This window comes from Eumetopias jubatus, unplaced genomic scaffold (assembly GCF_037043125.1).
Source record: "Eumetopias jubatus isolate StellerSeaLion01/CBP00866 unplaced genomic scaffold, mEumJub1_p1.0 scaffold_8, whole genome shotgun sequence".
Taxonomy (NCBI): Eukaryota; Metazoa; Chordata; class Mammalia; order Carnivora; family Otariidae; genus Eumetopias; species Eumetopias jubatus.
In genome coordinates this window covers 131718186-131734476 of record NW_028274814.1, presented here as the reverse complement: position 1 = coordinate 131734476, position 16291 = coordinate 131718186, and the positions used below count along the sequence as shown (strand labels likewise).

At 61.2% G+C, this 16291-nt stretch overlaps 1 protein-coding gene across 1 annotated transcript; it reads left to right on the top strand.

The window, feature by feature from the left end:
* Nucleotides 1-3853: 3853 nt before the first annotated feature.
* On the top strand, nucleotides 3854-6317 carry ELFN2 (extracellular leucine rich repeat and fibronectin type III domain containing 2). Its single transcript, XM_028115605.2, has one exon. It carries the CDS (start codon nucleotides 3854-3856, stop codon nucleotides 6302-6304), a length of 2451 nt encoding a protein of 816 aa, XP_027971406.1. The 3' UTR covers nucleotides 6305-6317.
* Nucleotides 6318-16291: the final 9974 nt, after the last annotated feature.

Here is a 16291-nt window from a genome sequence, read left to right as displayed (position 1 = left end):
CTGCCACACCTGTGTGCCCCCGGGCGGGGGTGGTGCAGGCCCAGTGCGTGGGTCGGGGAGGGAGGGCTGGGCCAGGGCTCCCCAGGCTTAACACCCCTGGCGAGGACAGCAAAGGTCTCTGCTTCCGGCTGCTTGCCTCTCCCTCCGAGCTGGTCACCCGCTGCATTTCGGCCCAGCTGGGTGGGCAGCAGGCTCCGTGCCCTCCATCATCTCCCTGAGCTTCTCTGCGGATCGGTTCCGGTCTCAGATGCTCACTCTCCATTCATCTCCATCCTCTGTCTTTCCCGGCTTGGCTGTCTCCATATTTTGCTTTCCTGTCCCGCTCAGTGTTGGCCTCCTGTTTGCAGCTCCCTCACTCCTTCCTTTCCCTCTGCCATCTCCCCCCGCCCGCCCCAGGAGTGGGGGGTAGGGCCCTGCTCCTCCTGCTAGCATGTGTGCTGGGGGATCACCAGGACCATGCGGGCCCCCAGCCCCAGGTGGGAGCCAGCAGCCCTCCCCCACACCTTGAGTGGGTGTGCAGCCGGGCGGGAGGCCAAGTGCTGCTCTCAGGCCTCGAGGGGTGGTGGGCAGGCAGCCCAGGGACCGGGACCAAGTGGCTGACGCACACACGGGAAGGGGTGATGGGGAGCCTCCTCCCCTTTGGTCTGAGTCATGGGAGGGGTGGGAGGGTGAGGGGGGCTGGGCCCGGGCCCTGGCCCAGGCCACATCCTGGAGACCAAGAGGAGCAGGAGAGAGGGCAACGGGCAGGGTCACCTTGAGGGCTCAGCTGCACAGAGCTCAGAGTAGCTGGGTGGGGGCTTCTGTCTCCCCTAGACTGGGGAGGGAAGAGGCGAGATAGGAGTAGCCCCGGTCCCTAAGCCTGGAACCCTTCTCCTAGTCCCCTCCCTGCCACCAACCCCCCCCCCCGCCCCGCCTCTTTACATCCCCTCAGCATGGCCTTGGATTTCCAGAGGCCATTTCCAGGTCAGCTTTGCCCTGCACCCCCTGAGCCTGGCTGGGGGTGCTGGCTTGAACAGCTCAGATCTGAAGATGATGGGTGGGGAATGGCGGTGGGGGGGCGCTCTGTATGGCTGAAGTTGCACATGTACGCACATACATCTACGTGTGGAACACATGTGCTGAAACATGTTGACGCATAAGCAGGTATTTGCCCATGTCCCCAAGATGCCCCTACACGCACCCCTTCCCACACTCCACACACAAGTGAGTTCACCTTCACCCAAGAACACTCCCGTTGGGGGCTACGTGTGCACGTGTCCTGGGTGCTTGCTTGGGCGCGTGTGTGCACACACTGCCGCCTGCACATCCGTCTACTTGAATGCGTCTGCTTGCACACCCCTGTGCTGGCGTTCTGAGCCAGCACGCACCTGCACGTGTACCTGCATACAAATGTGGTCCCCAGACGTTCCCAGCCGGAGGGGTGGGGTGCAGACAGGGGGCTCTCTGACAGGGAGAGCTTGGCCACTCAGCCTCCTCCAGTACAACCTTGTGGCCTGTGGCAGGGGAGGAAACTGAGGCCCTAAGGAGCCAGCAGCCATGCCAGATGGGAGCGTCCCTGCCTGCTTTGTGCCCCCCTCATCGTTCCCCCCACCCCCTCAACCCCTGTCCCACCCCTCAGCCCAGACCAGCCCTGCAGGGGACTGGGAGGTGTGAGTCTGCCTCACCTAAGAGGTCCTGATCATCACAGCTTCTGTCGCTGTGTCCGCCTTTACTCCGAGAGGTCATCGAATGCCCTGTTCACCTGCCACCTCCTCAACAGAAACTGCTGCCTGGACTTCTTTGGGGCTGTTTCCCTCCCTGCTTCCCTTTCCTCTGTTCAGCCCTCTGGGGCTCAGGGCTGTAAATTGCTTTTGCTTTAACAGCAAAGGTTTAATACGGTTCTTTTTTTTTTTTTTTTTTTTTTTCCCCCATCTCAACGCACTCTCTCTCCTGGAGTTTCCCAGGAGGAGGAGCATGAGGTAGAGGTGGCTCTTGTGAACAGTCTCCGGCTTTCTTTGTCCAAGGGTGGATTTCTCTGGCCCAGTCTTCATACCCCTGACCACTGCCCTGGGCGAGGGGAGGGCGCACTGGGCTCTTCCTGCAAGTCGAGAGAGCCTTGCGTGGGCGCTGGAGCTTGCTGCCTGGCTTGCTGGGTGATTGGGGCAAGTATCCCCTGGTCCGGGGCTCAGTCCCCACCTGGAAGGTGAGGGTGTGCTGGCTGTGAGCCCTGTGCCACCAACACTGCTCTTCTCCATCTCGGGCGTGGGCAGTGTGGCTCACCATACTTCTTCCCCATCAGACGGCTGGGCAGGGACCTGGTCCCCACTTACCATATGACAGCACACGCAGAGATGCTTCGCTCCCTCTGGCTAATTGGGCTGCATGGAAGGGGCTCCAGGCCTCCTGACTCCTGGTGCCTGGGAGCCTTGATCCTGGCCCAGGCTGTGCTGTGTGACTAGGGGCAAGTCCCTGCCCCCCTCTGGACCTCTGACTCTCCAGCCACAGAGGGGATGCGGGGCTTTGGCGACACTCTTTGGGATGCCGCCAGCTTTTCCGCCTGCCTGAGGCCTGGACTACAGGATCGAGGCCCTCTAATGGAAAACACTTTGGGGAAGTGATATTGGGGCATGTGTCTGGCTTCCCAGACTCGCCCTCTCTCCCGTGGCTCTGCTCTCGCTTGTAGAAGGAGTTCTCCCCATGACCTCCCCCTGCGGGAGACCCCCGGCTTGGGGGGGCTCACAGCCTTGCTGCTTTGCTCCCCCTCCCCCATGGAAGCTGAGACAAGGGAATTATTTTTGGAACAAGAGCGGTTACACAACAAATGAATTATTTATCTTTGGGCATGGAGGGGAGGAGGCATCTTACTGGGCTTCTTAATTCTTTTCCTGGATTGGAAGGTGCCTGCCTTGCTACATGGTCATGTGTATACGGGCCCATTTGTCCAACAGAAGACTGTCCGTGGGCACGCTGCGGTGTTCCGGCTCATGGGAGGGCATGTGGGTCTTTGTGCCGGCAGGTGGACGAGTGTGGACAGGAGTGCTGGGGAGTGTGTGTGTGTGTGTGTGTGTGTGTGTGTGTGTGTGTGTTGTGTGCACACACGCACGCGCACCCGACCTGTCACTGTCCAGTCTCCCATCTCTGCCCACCGTCCTCAGATTCTGTCCCCCTGCCCCTACTCCTTGTTTCTTCCGTCTCCTTCCTTCCCGACCTCTTGGCCCCCCCCTCTCGCCACCCACCACCCTCCCTTCTTTTACGTAACAGGGACCCCAGCGTGCTGCTGGCACCAGGACCCCCAGTGGGAGGGGGTAGTGAGGGGACAGGGGCCCGAGCTGGAGCTTTAGTGGGGCTGCTCTGAGCTTTCACTGATCTGTCATCCCCTCTCGGTGCTGCCTTTCAGGAGCCAGGTGACAGATGGGTCTCTTCCTTCCTGCCCCATCTCTCGCGCTCCCTCCTCGGAGCTTCGCTCTGCAGCCTCCCGTGGGAATCGTGGGAATCGTCTGAAGTTCTGAGCCCAGAACCGGAGGAGGAGGAAGAGGAGGAGGAGGAGGAGGGAGAGGAAGTCGAGTCTCGGAGAGCCTGTGCACCTTCCCAGAAACAGGCAGTGGGGGTGTGTTCCGGTGTGTGTCCCGGTCCCGGTGGCCCACGCCTGCCGCTAGCGCCCCGGAGGACCTCCCCCACCCCCCGCAGTTGGCACTGGCCGTGTCTGCTTCTCCTGGGGCCCCTGTGCTGGGGGTCGCCCCCAAGATGGTGGCGGCCCCAGGGAGGACTGTGCCGCCAGCCCCAGCCTCCTGCTGCTAGGTCCCCCCACGCCCCGGCCCCCCTGCCCCTCTGAAGCCCGGCCTTCCCCGGGCGGGGGGGGGCCGTGGCCGGCGCCATGCTGCGCCTGGGGCTGTGCGCCGCCGCCCTGCTGTGTGTGTGCCGGCCCGGTGCTGTGCGCGCCGACTGCTGGCTCATCGAGGGCGACAAGGGGTACGTGTGGCTGGCCATCTGCAGCCAGAACCAGCCGCCCTACGAGACCATCCCGCAGCACATCAACAGCACTGTGCACGACCTGCGGCTCAACGAGAACAAGCTCAAGGCTGTGCTCTACTCCTCGCTCAACCGCTTCGGGAACCTCACCGACCTCAACCTCACCAAGAACGAGATCTCTTACATCGAGGATGGCGCCTTCCTGGGCCAGTCGAGCCTGCAGGTGCTGCAGCTGGGCTACAACAAGCTCAGCAACCTGACCGAGGGCATGCTGCGCGGCATGGGCCGCCTGCAGTTCCTCTTCGTGCAGCACAACCTCATCGAGGTGGTGACGCCCGCCGCCTTCTCCGAGTGCCCGAGCCTCATCAGCATCGACCTGTCCTCCAACCGCCTCAGCCGCCTGGATGGCGCCACCTTCGCCAGCCTGGCCAGCCTCATGGTGTGCGAGCTGGCCGGCAACCCCTTCAACTGTGAGTGCGACCTCTTCGGCTTCCTGGCCTGGCTGGTGGTCTTCAACAACGTCACCAAGAACTACGACCGCCTGCAGTGCGAGTCCCCGCGCGAGTTCGCCGGCTACCCGCTGCTGGTGCCCCGGCCCTACCACAGCCTCAACGCCATCACCGTGCTCCAGGCCAAGTGCCGCAATGGCTCGCTGCCCGCCCGGCCCGCCAGCCACCCCACGCCCTACTCCACCGACGCCCAGCGGGAGCCCGACGAGAACTCGGGCTTCAACCCCGACGAGATCCTCTCGGTGGAGCCGCCGGCCTCGTCCACCACGGATGCGTCGGCGGGGCCCGCCATCAAGCTGCACCACGTCACCTTCACCTCGGCCACCCTGGTGGTCATCATCCCGCACCCCTACAGCAAGATGTACGTCCTGGTCCAGTACAACAACAGCTACTTCTCCGACGTCATGACGCTCAAGAACAAGAAGGAGATCGTCACACTGGACAAGCTGCGGGCGCACACCGAGTACACCTTCTGTGTGACCTCGCTGCGCAACAGCCGCCGCTTCAACCACACCTGCCTGACCTTCACCACGCGGGACCCCGTCCCTGGCGACCTGGCGCCCAGCACCTCCACCACCACCCACTACATCATGACCATCCTGGGCTGCCTCTTCGGCATGGTTGTCGTGCTGGGCGCGGTCTACTACTGCTTGCGTAAGCGGCGCGTGCAGGAGGAGAAGCAGAAGTCCGTCAAGGTCAAGAAAACCATTCTGGAGATGCGCTATGGGGCGGACGTGGATGCCGGCTCTGTGGTCCACGCTGCCCAGAAGCTGGGCGAACCCCCCGTGCTGCCCGTGTCCTGCATGTCCTCCATCCCCTCCATGATCGGGGAGAAGCTGCCCACCTCCAAGGGGCTGGAGGCCGGGCTGGACACACCCAAGGTGGCCACCAAGGGCAACTATATCGAGGTGCGCACGGGCGCGGGCGGGGATGGCCTGGCCCGGCCGGAGGATGACCTCCCGGACCTGGAGAACGGCCAGGGCTCGGCCGCTGAGATCTCCACCATTGCCAAGGAGGTGGACAAGGTCAACCAGATCATTAACAATTGCATCGATGCCCTCAAGCTGGACTCGGCCTCCTTCCTTGGGGGGGGTGGCGGCGGCGGGGACCCCGAGCTGGCCTTCGAGTGCCAGTCCCTCCCCGCAGCCGCCGCCGCCTCCTCAGCCGCCGCCCCGGGGGCGCTGGAGCGCCCCAGCTTCCTCTCACCCCCCTACAAGGAGAGCTCCCACCACCCCCTCCAGCGCCAGCTGAGCGCCGACGCCGCCGTGGCCCGCAAGACCTGCAGCGTGTCGTCCAGCGGCTCCATCAAGAGCGCCAAGGTCTTCAGCCTGGACGTGTCCGACCACCCGGCTGCCGCGGGGCTGGCCAAGGGCGACTCCAAGTACATCGAGAAGGGCAGCCCCCTCAACAGCCCGCTGGACCGGCTGCCGCTGGTGCCGGCGGGCGGCGGCGGCGGCGGCGGCGTGCACCACCTGGAGGTGCAGCCCGCCTACCACTGCAGCGAGCACCGGCACAGCTTCCCCGCCCTGTACTACGAGGACGGCGCCGACAGCCTGAGCCAGCGCGCGTCCCTCCTCAAGCCGCTGACCCGCTCCAAGCGGGACTCCACCTACTCGCAGCTCTCGCCCAGACACTACTACTCAGGTTACTCGTCCAGCCCTGAGTACTCATCCGAGAGCACGCACAAGATCTGGGAGCGCTTCCGGCCCTACAAGAAGCACCACCGGGAGGAGGTGTACATGGCTGCCGGCCACGCCCTGCGCAAGAAGGTCCAGTTCGCCAAGGACGAGGACCTGCACGACATCCTCGATTACTGGAAGGGGGTCTCGGCCCAGCAGAAGCTGTGACCCTCTCCTTCCCGGTGAGGCCAGAGCGGGGGAGGGCTGGGGGCACCCCCCCGCCCCCCGCCCCGGGGAAGGGCCCGGCGGCCGGGCAGGGGGAGGGGGCGGCGCCGGGGGGCGGCGGCCGAGGAGCGGACGCACACGCACACCCGCACGCACGCACCCATGCACACACCTGACCACCACCTGACTGTGAACAGCCACCACCCGACAACAACGGACAGGAAAACAAAGACACGTTCTCCTTAAAGTTTACACACTGATACCGAAACCAGTCGTCTTTACTGTGCTGCCCAGGGACTCTGCTGGGGTGTGCGGGGGGGTTGGGGGGGGCTGGGGGGCGGGGCGCAGGCTGGGAAGCCAGAAGGGGGTGTGGGGTCTGGGGCTCTGGGACTAGGCAGAGGAGTGTGGGGCAGAGAGAGGGTCCTCCCCCACCCCCCACTCTGGGGACAGGTCACTTGGAGATTTAGCACCAGGCAGACATTGGGCCTCATTTCCTTTCTTTTATGGCTGGGGAAACTGAGGCCCAGAGAAAGGAGGTGATCACTCCAGGGCCACGTGGCAGGTTAGGCAGTTTCCCAACTTCCCAGGCCAGTGCTATCCCCCCCACCCTTTGCCCGCCACCCCCTTCCAGAGCTGTGGGTCTCCTGGGGCTGAGGGACTTGAGAAATCAGGCAGGTGCTTTTCCTTTCTAGAAAGCCCCATGGCCACGCCCCCGAGCGTGGAGCTGTGATTCATCACGCTGGGGGTCGTTCGCCCCCCCCCCACCCCAACGCCAGCACCCAGGAGAGACGGGAGGTCTTGCTTGCAAGAGAGGAGCAGAGGCACGGGGCCGTTCCACCAGCCCCCTTCAAGTGTCTTCCAAGTAGCCTGGGAGCTGCTTCTGGGGTCTGAGGAGAGAGCAGGTGGGCGTGCTCCCACCGCCTCTCAGGTGCAGGCCCCCTTGCCCCAGCCCCCTAGCCTCTCTGGGCCTCTAGGACCCCTACTCATCCCAGAGGGCAGCAGTGAACTGTGATGCCTGGGAGCAGTAGGGAGGCAGGGTATAAGGGGGGGGTCTTCCTGCCTGGGCCCCCCACATCCTGGTCTCCCACCTGCCTGACCCCCGTCATGGGATCTTGGGGCAGCATCTCGGCCTGCCCAGGGGGAGGAGGGCTTTCCCAGGCTTACTCACCCACCACCTCTTGGCTGCCCCTCCTTGCCCCACCCCCTGGCCAGAGGGGCTCCCATGTTTCCATGGAGATGGCCGCTTCCCCCCTTGCTGACCCCCATCCAACATCGAACAAAGCACAAACAGTGAGCATCACCCCCCTGCTGGGGGTGGGGGGGAAGCAGGCAGGTTCGTAGGGCCCCTCCCTCTCCCTGGCCAGCTTCTGTCGCCATGGCAACCCAGGGCCTGGCAGTTGGGACTGTTGGGCTCCTGGGGTTTCTCTCTCAGTGTGGGCAGCAGAGGGTGGTAAGGGAGGGCAGGCCCAGGCGGCCGCAGCCTTTTTCAACAGCTAGGGGCTTTCAGGGTCGAGTCTTGGGGGGGTGCGCAAATCTGGGGTCCTGAGACTGGGGGGGCTTGAACACACTGTCAAGGGTGCTGAGGGGCCCTTCACCTTTGATTAGGACGTGGGCCAGTGGGGGATGGGGACACCTGTAGCCTTGCCCACCTGCCAACAACGTGCTCCTTGGCTCCCCACCCACCTCAGGATGGGGAGGAGCCCACTCAGCTCCCCCCCCACACCCCTGCCGGAGACCCCCAGCCTCTGGCCTGTCACCCCCTTGGGTTTCTTGAGATCCGGGGAGTGTGGCTGTGGGGTGAGGGCGGGCACTGGGGTGGGACTAAGACCTGTACTGTGTGGGGGGGGGGTTGCTGACCAGGAAAGCTCGGGCCATCTCCTGGGTTGGGGGGTGGTCTAGTGACCTTCCTTCCCGGGGTAGAGACTGGGGGAGGCCTGCTGGGGGGTGCTAGGGCTCAACTGAGCACCTCTCTTACACCCACTTGGGGGACAGACCAAACCCAGGGCTCATTTGGGGGGTGACATTTGCCAAGAAAGGACTGTTCTTCTGGGGAGTAGAGAGGAGGGGGCCAGCATGGATATGCAGAGCAGACCTCCCTCAACTCCCGAAACCTGCCCCCCCCAACCCCTCCTCACACCAGATTGGCAAAACTGAGAACAGCAAGCAGGCAAAGCCAGTGGTGTGAGAAAGCAGATTCCTGTTATATTTGCATGACGATTTTACTGTATTTTTCTGAGCAAACATCTGTCGTGTATGTGCCAGTTTGTCCAGACTCCCAGGCCCCCCTCCCCGCCGCCCCCCCTTGCCCACATTCCCTCTGTTGTGTTCAAGCAGCTCTTGAAACCTGGGGAGGGGCCAGCTCTGCAAAAGACCCAAAACAGGTGCCACTGAAACGCAGCCCCTGCCCCATACCCGTTTCCTTTCTCTCTGAATGTTGGACCCCCGAGTGCCACCTCGCCCCGTGGGCCCCCGGTTTCGTGCCCTCGCCCTTTCCCCTCCTCCCTGCCAGGGAAGGGTAGCACCAGGGAAGGGAGTGTGGGGGGATCTCTTTGTCCCACTTGCTGTCATTTTTCAGATGAAGACGTTGGGGACCCCCGAAGAAGGAAGGGGGCTGGGCGACTTGGCTACCAGGTTGGGGGGGCAGTCACACTGCTGAGTCCGGGGGGCTAAGAGCTCGGGGGTTCATGGGTGGCTTTATGGGGAGACTGGGGGTCCTGAGGGAGGAACCCATGGAAGGAGCCGGGGCCGGGGTTGGCCTGGTCTTACGGGAGATGACGCTTCCCACAGGGAGGGTTCCCGGCAGCGGGAGCCCCCCACCCTTGCCATTCCCCCATCATTCCTGGTTGAAGATGACCTATAAAAACCTCAGACCATCTTACTTCGGGAGCTTTAAGGATAGGTCTCCCTCTTAACAGCGAGGGTCTTGCCACTCCAGGAGGTAAACGACCTTCCCAACCTAGATCACACCAATCTTTGAGGCAGAATAGGATCTAACTCGGGCCTCTGGCCTCCTGGCCAGGCTGGATCTTCAGCTGCCCGGCCAGTCCCCTTGGATCTGCGAGAGGGGCCAGTGCACTGTAGCCCACCCTGGAGGTTTTCCTGCCTCTGTGTCCTGTGCCCTATTCAGGACCATTCTTCCTCGGCAGGGAGCAAAATACTCATGAAAGACGAATGAACATTTATGTCATGGAGTCCGGCCGGCTGAGGCCCCGTGTTTGTAATGGCCATGAGCACGGTGGGCCTGGGCCATGGCCTGGGCAGACGGGGAGGGCAGGCAGCCAGGAGATAAGGGAAGGGGGCTGAAGGGGGGAAGGGGGGGCAAGCTGGCTGGAGGAGGTGTGGGTGCCGTACCCTGGACCTCCCGGGGGAGGCCTCCTTGCCTTGGGTCATGCGTGGGCTTTGCTGTCCCTATCAGAGAATCTCCAGAGGAAATTCCTGGGTGCCTGTCGCTGGAGAGTGGCATCAGGGGGGGGCTACTCTCCTCACCTGGAGGGCTCGCCTTGCTAACCCTCTGTTGGAGCTGATGGCCTTCCAGAAGTGAAACGTGGAGGTCTGGAAGGGGGGAAAAAAAACCCAAAACAAAACTTTAGTCTGGTGTGAATACCTCCTCAGGGGTCCCGGGGCCTGCCCCTGCCTGCTGGAGGCCCCTTGCCTCCACACCCTTCTTAGGCTGCCTGGGTCCAGGCTGGGCGGGGCGGCGCGGGGCGGGGCGGGGAGGTTGGGGGGGTCAGTAGCAGGTAGGGCTGTCTGCAGGGTGGTGGGAGTGGAGAGACCCACTTGGGAAGAAGAGTAGGCCTGCGTAGCCCCAGAGACCAGGGAGGCAGAGGAAAGTCTGGGCCTGGCCAAGGGTCTGTTTAAGGTTTTCGATTGAATGTCGCTCACTGTCCCCACTCTTGGAAAGTTAACAGAGGGGAAACAGAAGTTCAGGAAAAGGAAGGAAAGAGATCTTCTAGGGTCTCTAAACCAGTTAGGGACAGACTGACTCCAAGAAGGGGGCCAGGCATGGGGGACAAGAGTAACATGCCCCAGTTTGTAAGGGGCCTACATGCGGAGAAGGGGCAGCCACAAAGAGACAGAAGGACGCTGTGCAGAGAATTAAAACAGGGTGACGGAGGGGGGAGGACGAGCTCAGCGGACTAACCACGAGGGCCAGACTAGAGGGAGAGGGTGACGGGTGGGTGGCTGGATGTCCCGAGGAGCCTCCTCAGGTGGCCCCACTCTGCGGCCCCCACCCCCTCCGAGGCAGCCTCCCTTTCAGCAGCGTCCTACCCCATTCCTGGCTGAGCGGGGCTCTTTCTGGGTGGAAGCACTGGGGGGGGGGCGGCCCCCAGGGGCTTAGAGGGGCAGGGCTGACATGGGGCTTGCCTGATCCCAGTGCTTTCTCCTCCCCACTGAGACTTCTGCTCCGCAGCGCCCTCTGCCCTCCGGCCCGGGAGCTGCCATGCTCCTTGTCCATCCTGGACCCTGGGTCCTCGCACCTTTAAGACAGAACCAGTATTTACACTTTTTGCCTCCCCTGCTTGCCTCAAAGGCCTCATTGAAGGTCCCTCAGTGCTGCTGAGCAGAGGGAGGGGAAGGGAGTGTCGAATGGGTGGGCGGGAGGCTCTGGGCCTCCTTTTGCTTCCCTTGCCCCTCGCCAAATAAGCACAGGGCTGGACAGGGGCAGGGGTCCATCCTCGCTGCCTCCTTCCCCCCCACCTTCGTCCCTCCCTCCCCTCCTTTCCCCCCCTCCCTCCACAAGAGCCGCCAGCCCCGTGGGCCTGCGGCTTGGCACCTGGTTTGGGTACTGCAGAGCTGGTCGCCCGGCCCTGGCTATGAACCTGTGAACCCTAGCTGTGTGTGACCTTTTCCTTCCTCGGGGGGCCCAAAAACCTCTCCTTTTCTTCTTTCAGGGGGGTAACTTCATTTATTTTTCTCTTCCCTATATCTGCCTCTCCCTCTTCCCGATTTCCTGTTTTAAACTGAATGGCACGAAATTGTTTCCTCAACTCGGAGATTCCTGTATGGAGAGAATCAATTTCTATATTTGCAATAAATTTCTTATTTAAAACAATGGGGCCAAGGTCTGTGTTGAATGTCAACCCCCTCCCTCCCCCCGCCAAGTGGGAGTCCGGGCACCTCCAGTTTCCCCTTTCTCACAAGAGCCCCACACGCAGGGTTGAGGAATGGGGCCCCCTGGATGGGCAGTCACCACCCACGGTGTCTGCCGGAGGGCAGGGGATGGCAGGAGACGAGAGGGTCACGGTCCCCCACACCCCACAAGCTTGGCAGGCTGGGGGCCTGATGGCGTCTCTTCCCGAAAGCCCAGGAGGCCTTCCACCAGCTGCCCGTGTTCCCCTCCGGTACCCCTGGCCTCCATCGTCCCTGCACTCTGTCAGACCTGAGGAGACAGACAGGGTGTGGCATTATAAGTCTCGGCTGATGCCCAGGGATTATGTCCCCTAGCCAGTGGCCAAGGACCCCGATTTCCCAAAGGCCAGCTTCTAATTGCTCTGTGCCCTTGGAGAGGGGTGATGCGGGGCCCAGCGGGTCTCCTCGGGGCTACTGTCGGCCAACTTCCCGGCAGCCTGCCGAGTCCATCCGGTCTCCAGACAGGTCGGCTGCCCTTTTCTCTGTAGTTACAAACCACCCCTGCTCCTTCTCCGGGATCAAGAGATATGGCTTGTCTCTCTGGTCAGGCACGGGGTTCGGGTCTTCATCCAGGGAAACCCTTGCTCAGGTGGGGCCTGGCGGCCACCTACAAGCCCCAACCTCCTTGTCTCCCCAGGGCCGCCCTTTGCTCGGACCCCTGCCCTCCGACTGCGGCAAACCCCTCCTCGGGGCAGCCCCTGGATTCAGCCTGCATGGCTGTGGGGTCCTTCGAGTGGCCTCCCGACACCGAGCTGTTCTCCCGAGAGCGATGTCACACTGTGCCATTTGGCAGCCCTGGCCCATGGGTCTGTTGTGATCCCTTTCACCTCCCTGAGAGCTGGGTGTGGATTGGTGGGGGTGGGGGTCCTTCTGCGAAAGCCCCTGTCCGAGCCCCAACTGGCGTCCCGTCTCCTCTCAGCTGGCCTCAGGCCCCCTCCATGCTGCTGTGTCAAGATGGCTACAGTCTGGCCCTGGGTCTCCTGAGACCTCTGCTTACTGGCTCTTGTCAGGCAGCCCATAGCTCATGTCCTGTTTTCTGAGGGAAGGTTCAGGATGAACTTGCACCGTGGGATGGGAAGAGAGAGGGGCATGTCTGCGGGGAGGGGTCGGGGGGCAGAGCCTGGGGTCTCACAAACTCTGTCGTCTCGGGCCTGCAGCTGGGGCTGCCCCGGGGTCCCCCAGCCTGGCCGAGGCTCAGGGCCACCCCGCCCCAGCCGCCTTCCTGTGACACTTTGCTTTAGTGTCTCCATCAGCATGGGTCTTTCTCTTGGAGGCTTCCCATTATTCCCGAGGATATGAAGCCATGACCAAAGGCTTGAGCCTGTGGGGCGGGGGGTGGGGGGGTATCCAGGCCAGTCCAGGCCTTCCATTCCTGCTGCCCTGAGCTCCCCAGACCCCCAAGTTCCTTCCCACAGGGGTTCGAGGGTCATCTGCAGTTACTGGGAATTTCGAAGCGTCTTCAAGGACAGCTTTGCTTTTGTGTACAGAAAGACTCATTCTGTTATTACTCGGGTACAAATGCAAAGACCTTTAGCTTTTCATTTTGGCACAGAAGTTATTCTGTTTATAAATCTAGTAAATTTTCACGTTCATATTTAAGGGGATTTGGGTTAATTTAGGTCCTGTTTACAAAATGCAATTAATCAAATGTCCTTAACTGCCCCAAACTTTATCCAGAAGTTCAGTCTACCTAATTTCCTTTTTAAATACTTCATTTATTTTGAAGAACAAACAAAACCTTACATTCTGACAAATTTCTCCTTGCTCCTAGGGTGACTTTGGTTTCTTGTCGTGTACCAATCTTCTTATCACATGAGTGGTATTTTCAAGGAAAATCACAATTCTGAATTAATTCCTTCTATACAAACAATCAATTTGAATTTCACGGACATTGGTGCCTTAAAGAGCAAACAGCACAAATAACCTGAAACACTAAATACACTCAGATATCTTAACACAAACATTAATTATACAAATGTGACATGTGGGTTTTATAACTACTTCTAATCCTTCCTGGGGTGAGGAGGTGTTCTTCCAGTGACAAGACGCATGTCAGCCAGTGGGTCTGCCTTGTGGGCACTTTTGGGTAAGAGCTTCTTGCTAGCTCCCATGTACTGGAGATTCCAGCGGGGGCAGGGATCTGGACACTACAGACGGAGGAGACCCTACTTGTACAGTTTCTGGGTTGTGCCTTCTAAATTGGGGCTCGCTCAAACCAGAGGTGACCCTGTTCTTCTGTCTTCTCCAGGAAGTCTACAACCCCATCATGTCCTCCTAGCCTTGAGCTGTCAGCTCAGGACTGCTGCCTCCTCAAGATTCACGAACACTCCTCCCACGTACGGGGGCTCCCACTCTGCAAGGTGCTCCCAGGATGGCACCCTGGGCTCCACCCGGGCTTGGTTTGAAGGTGTTCACAGTTTCAAGGTTATTCTGTGACCTTCTCAGAGCTGCGGGCCAACGAACTTGCTCTTCTATTCAGTTGCTTAGCTCAGTTCCCCTCCCCTGGGGCTCCCCCCTTCCCTGACTTAGTCGCAGCAAAATCTCTTCCTCTGGAGATGTCTGCAAGATCAGCCCTTGTGCCTGAAGGGCAATGGGACGTCACTAGGTCTCAGCTGGTTCTCAGAGGCAAGTCTTGGAAGGCAAGGTCCTGGGCACCCCAGCCCCTGGTCCATGACCCCCAGGCTTGCCTGCTTCGTGTTTCTGCCGTGGGTGGTCGAGGTGTCTGTGGGACCTGGAGTCCTCCTCCTGCGGGCCACAGCCAGGGCAGCGTCAGGCCGGGCAGACCCCTGACCTGGGCTCCTGCCGGCCCCACTCCCAGCTGCCCTTTTCTCTGTAGTTACAAACCACTCCCGCTCCTTCTCCGGGATCAAGAGATGTGGCTTGTCTCTCTGGTCAGGCACGGGGTTCGGGTCTTCATCCAGGGAAACCCTTGCTCAGGTGGGGCCTGGCGGCCACCTACAAGCCCCAACCTCCTTGTCTCCCCAGGCCGCCCTTTGCTCGGACCCCTGCCCTCCGACTGCGGCAAACCCCTCCTCGGGGCAGCCCCTGGATTCAGCCTGCATGGCTGTGGGGTCCTTCGAGTGGCCTCCCCGACACCGAGCTGTTCTCCCGAGAGCGATGTCACACTGTGCCATTTGGCAGCCCTGGCCCATGGGTCTGTTGTGATCCCTTTCACCTCCCTGAGAGCTGGTGTGGATTGGTGGGGGGGGGGGGTCCTTCTGCGAAAGCCCCTGTCTGAGCCCCAACTGGCGTCCCGTCTCCTCTCAGCTGGCCTCAGGCCCCCTCCATGCTGCTGTGTCAAGATGGCTACAGTCTGGCCCTGGGTCTCCTGAGACCTCTGCTTACTGGCTCTTGTCAGGCAGCCCATAGCTCACGTCCTGTTTTCTGAGGGAAGGTTCAGGATGAACTTGCACCGTGGGATGGGAAGAGAGAGGGGCATGTCTGCGGGAGGGGTCGGGGGGCAGAGCCTGGGGTCTCACAAACTCTGCCATCTCGGGCCTGCAGCTGGGGCTGCCCCGGGGTCCCCCAGCCTGGCCGAGGCTCAGGGCCACCCCGCCCAGCCGCCTTCCCCTTGTCCTGCCTGAGGCCGCCACCTGCATCAGAAGGTGGCCTCAGGCAGGACATTATAAGATGGAGTGCTCCACGGGCGCCTGGGTGGCTCAGTTGGTTAAGCGACTGCCTTCGGCTCAGGTCATGATCCTGGAGGCCCAGGATCGAGTCCCACGTCGGGCTCCCCGCTCAGCGGGGAGTCTGCTTCTCCCTCTGACCCTCTTCCCTCTCGTGCTATCTCTCATTCTCTCTCTCTCAAATAAATAAATAAAATCTTTAAAGAAAAAAAGAGATGGAGTGCTCCATTATAAGAATGGAGCACTCCTAGCCCCTTCCTCCAGGAAAGGCCTTGAAGTCTGCTCTTGAGCAGTAGGGGACTTAAGGTGTTTTCACAGCAGCTGAGGTGTTCTCGAATTTTTAGACAATGGGGTTGGAGAATCCAGTTCTGGGTTTGGACATTTTTTTTGGCCCCAGCTTACCCCATTTCCTGGATCACAGGTGCCGATCTGTAGTGTGTTGGCCCCTGTGTTTGCTGTCTTCCACACAGGTAAATGCTCAGCCCCCAGGAGCCACCTCCCCAGGGCCTTTTACCTGCAAGAAAGGAGACCTGGTGCCAGACGCAAGGCAGAGGTGAAGGTTCTGGGCTCCCACATTCACTGTGTCTTCTTCCTCCTCTTGCGGGTCACCCCTGGGGCCTGTTGCTGGCCCTGCACCAGCCTTGTCTCCAGGAACTCAGCCACGGTGTCCTTCCTCGGGCCCCGGGCTCTAGGAGCATCCCCTCCTTCATGCTTGTCTTGGGTCCCAGGACATCCTGACGTGAATCCCAGACAGCAGGGCCTCTGGCGCTGGGGCCCCTGGTAGGTGGTTGCCTCGGGGCTGTCTGCCTCCCTTCCACTCCTCCCTGGAGAGTTCTGTGACTTGATCTGCACAGTCCACTCTCCAGGTGAGGCTTGGGGCTGCCTCTCTGGCCTGGGCTGGTTCCCCCTTCTCCTTGCCTAGGCCCGGGGGGACCCCAGCCTGCTATCTGTGGTCCTTTCTCCTCAGCACCAAGTCTGCTGTACCCAATCCTGCCCAGCTCCCCTCGAGGCTGGAAGGCCTGCTCCAAATCCTTCTTGGGTTAGAAGAGCCCTTCCCTGCATCTCTGACAGCCCATCTCCAGTCCTCTTGGGTCTTCCGAGCTAAGCAAGATCGTGTGTGTGCGTGTGTGCGTGTGTGCGTGTGTGCGTGTGCGTGTGTATGGGATGGGGGGGTGTTACACAATGACAATGGTGGGGACAGGGGAAGTTGTAGCCTCTCAAAGTCCCTGACCTC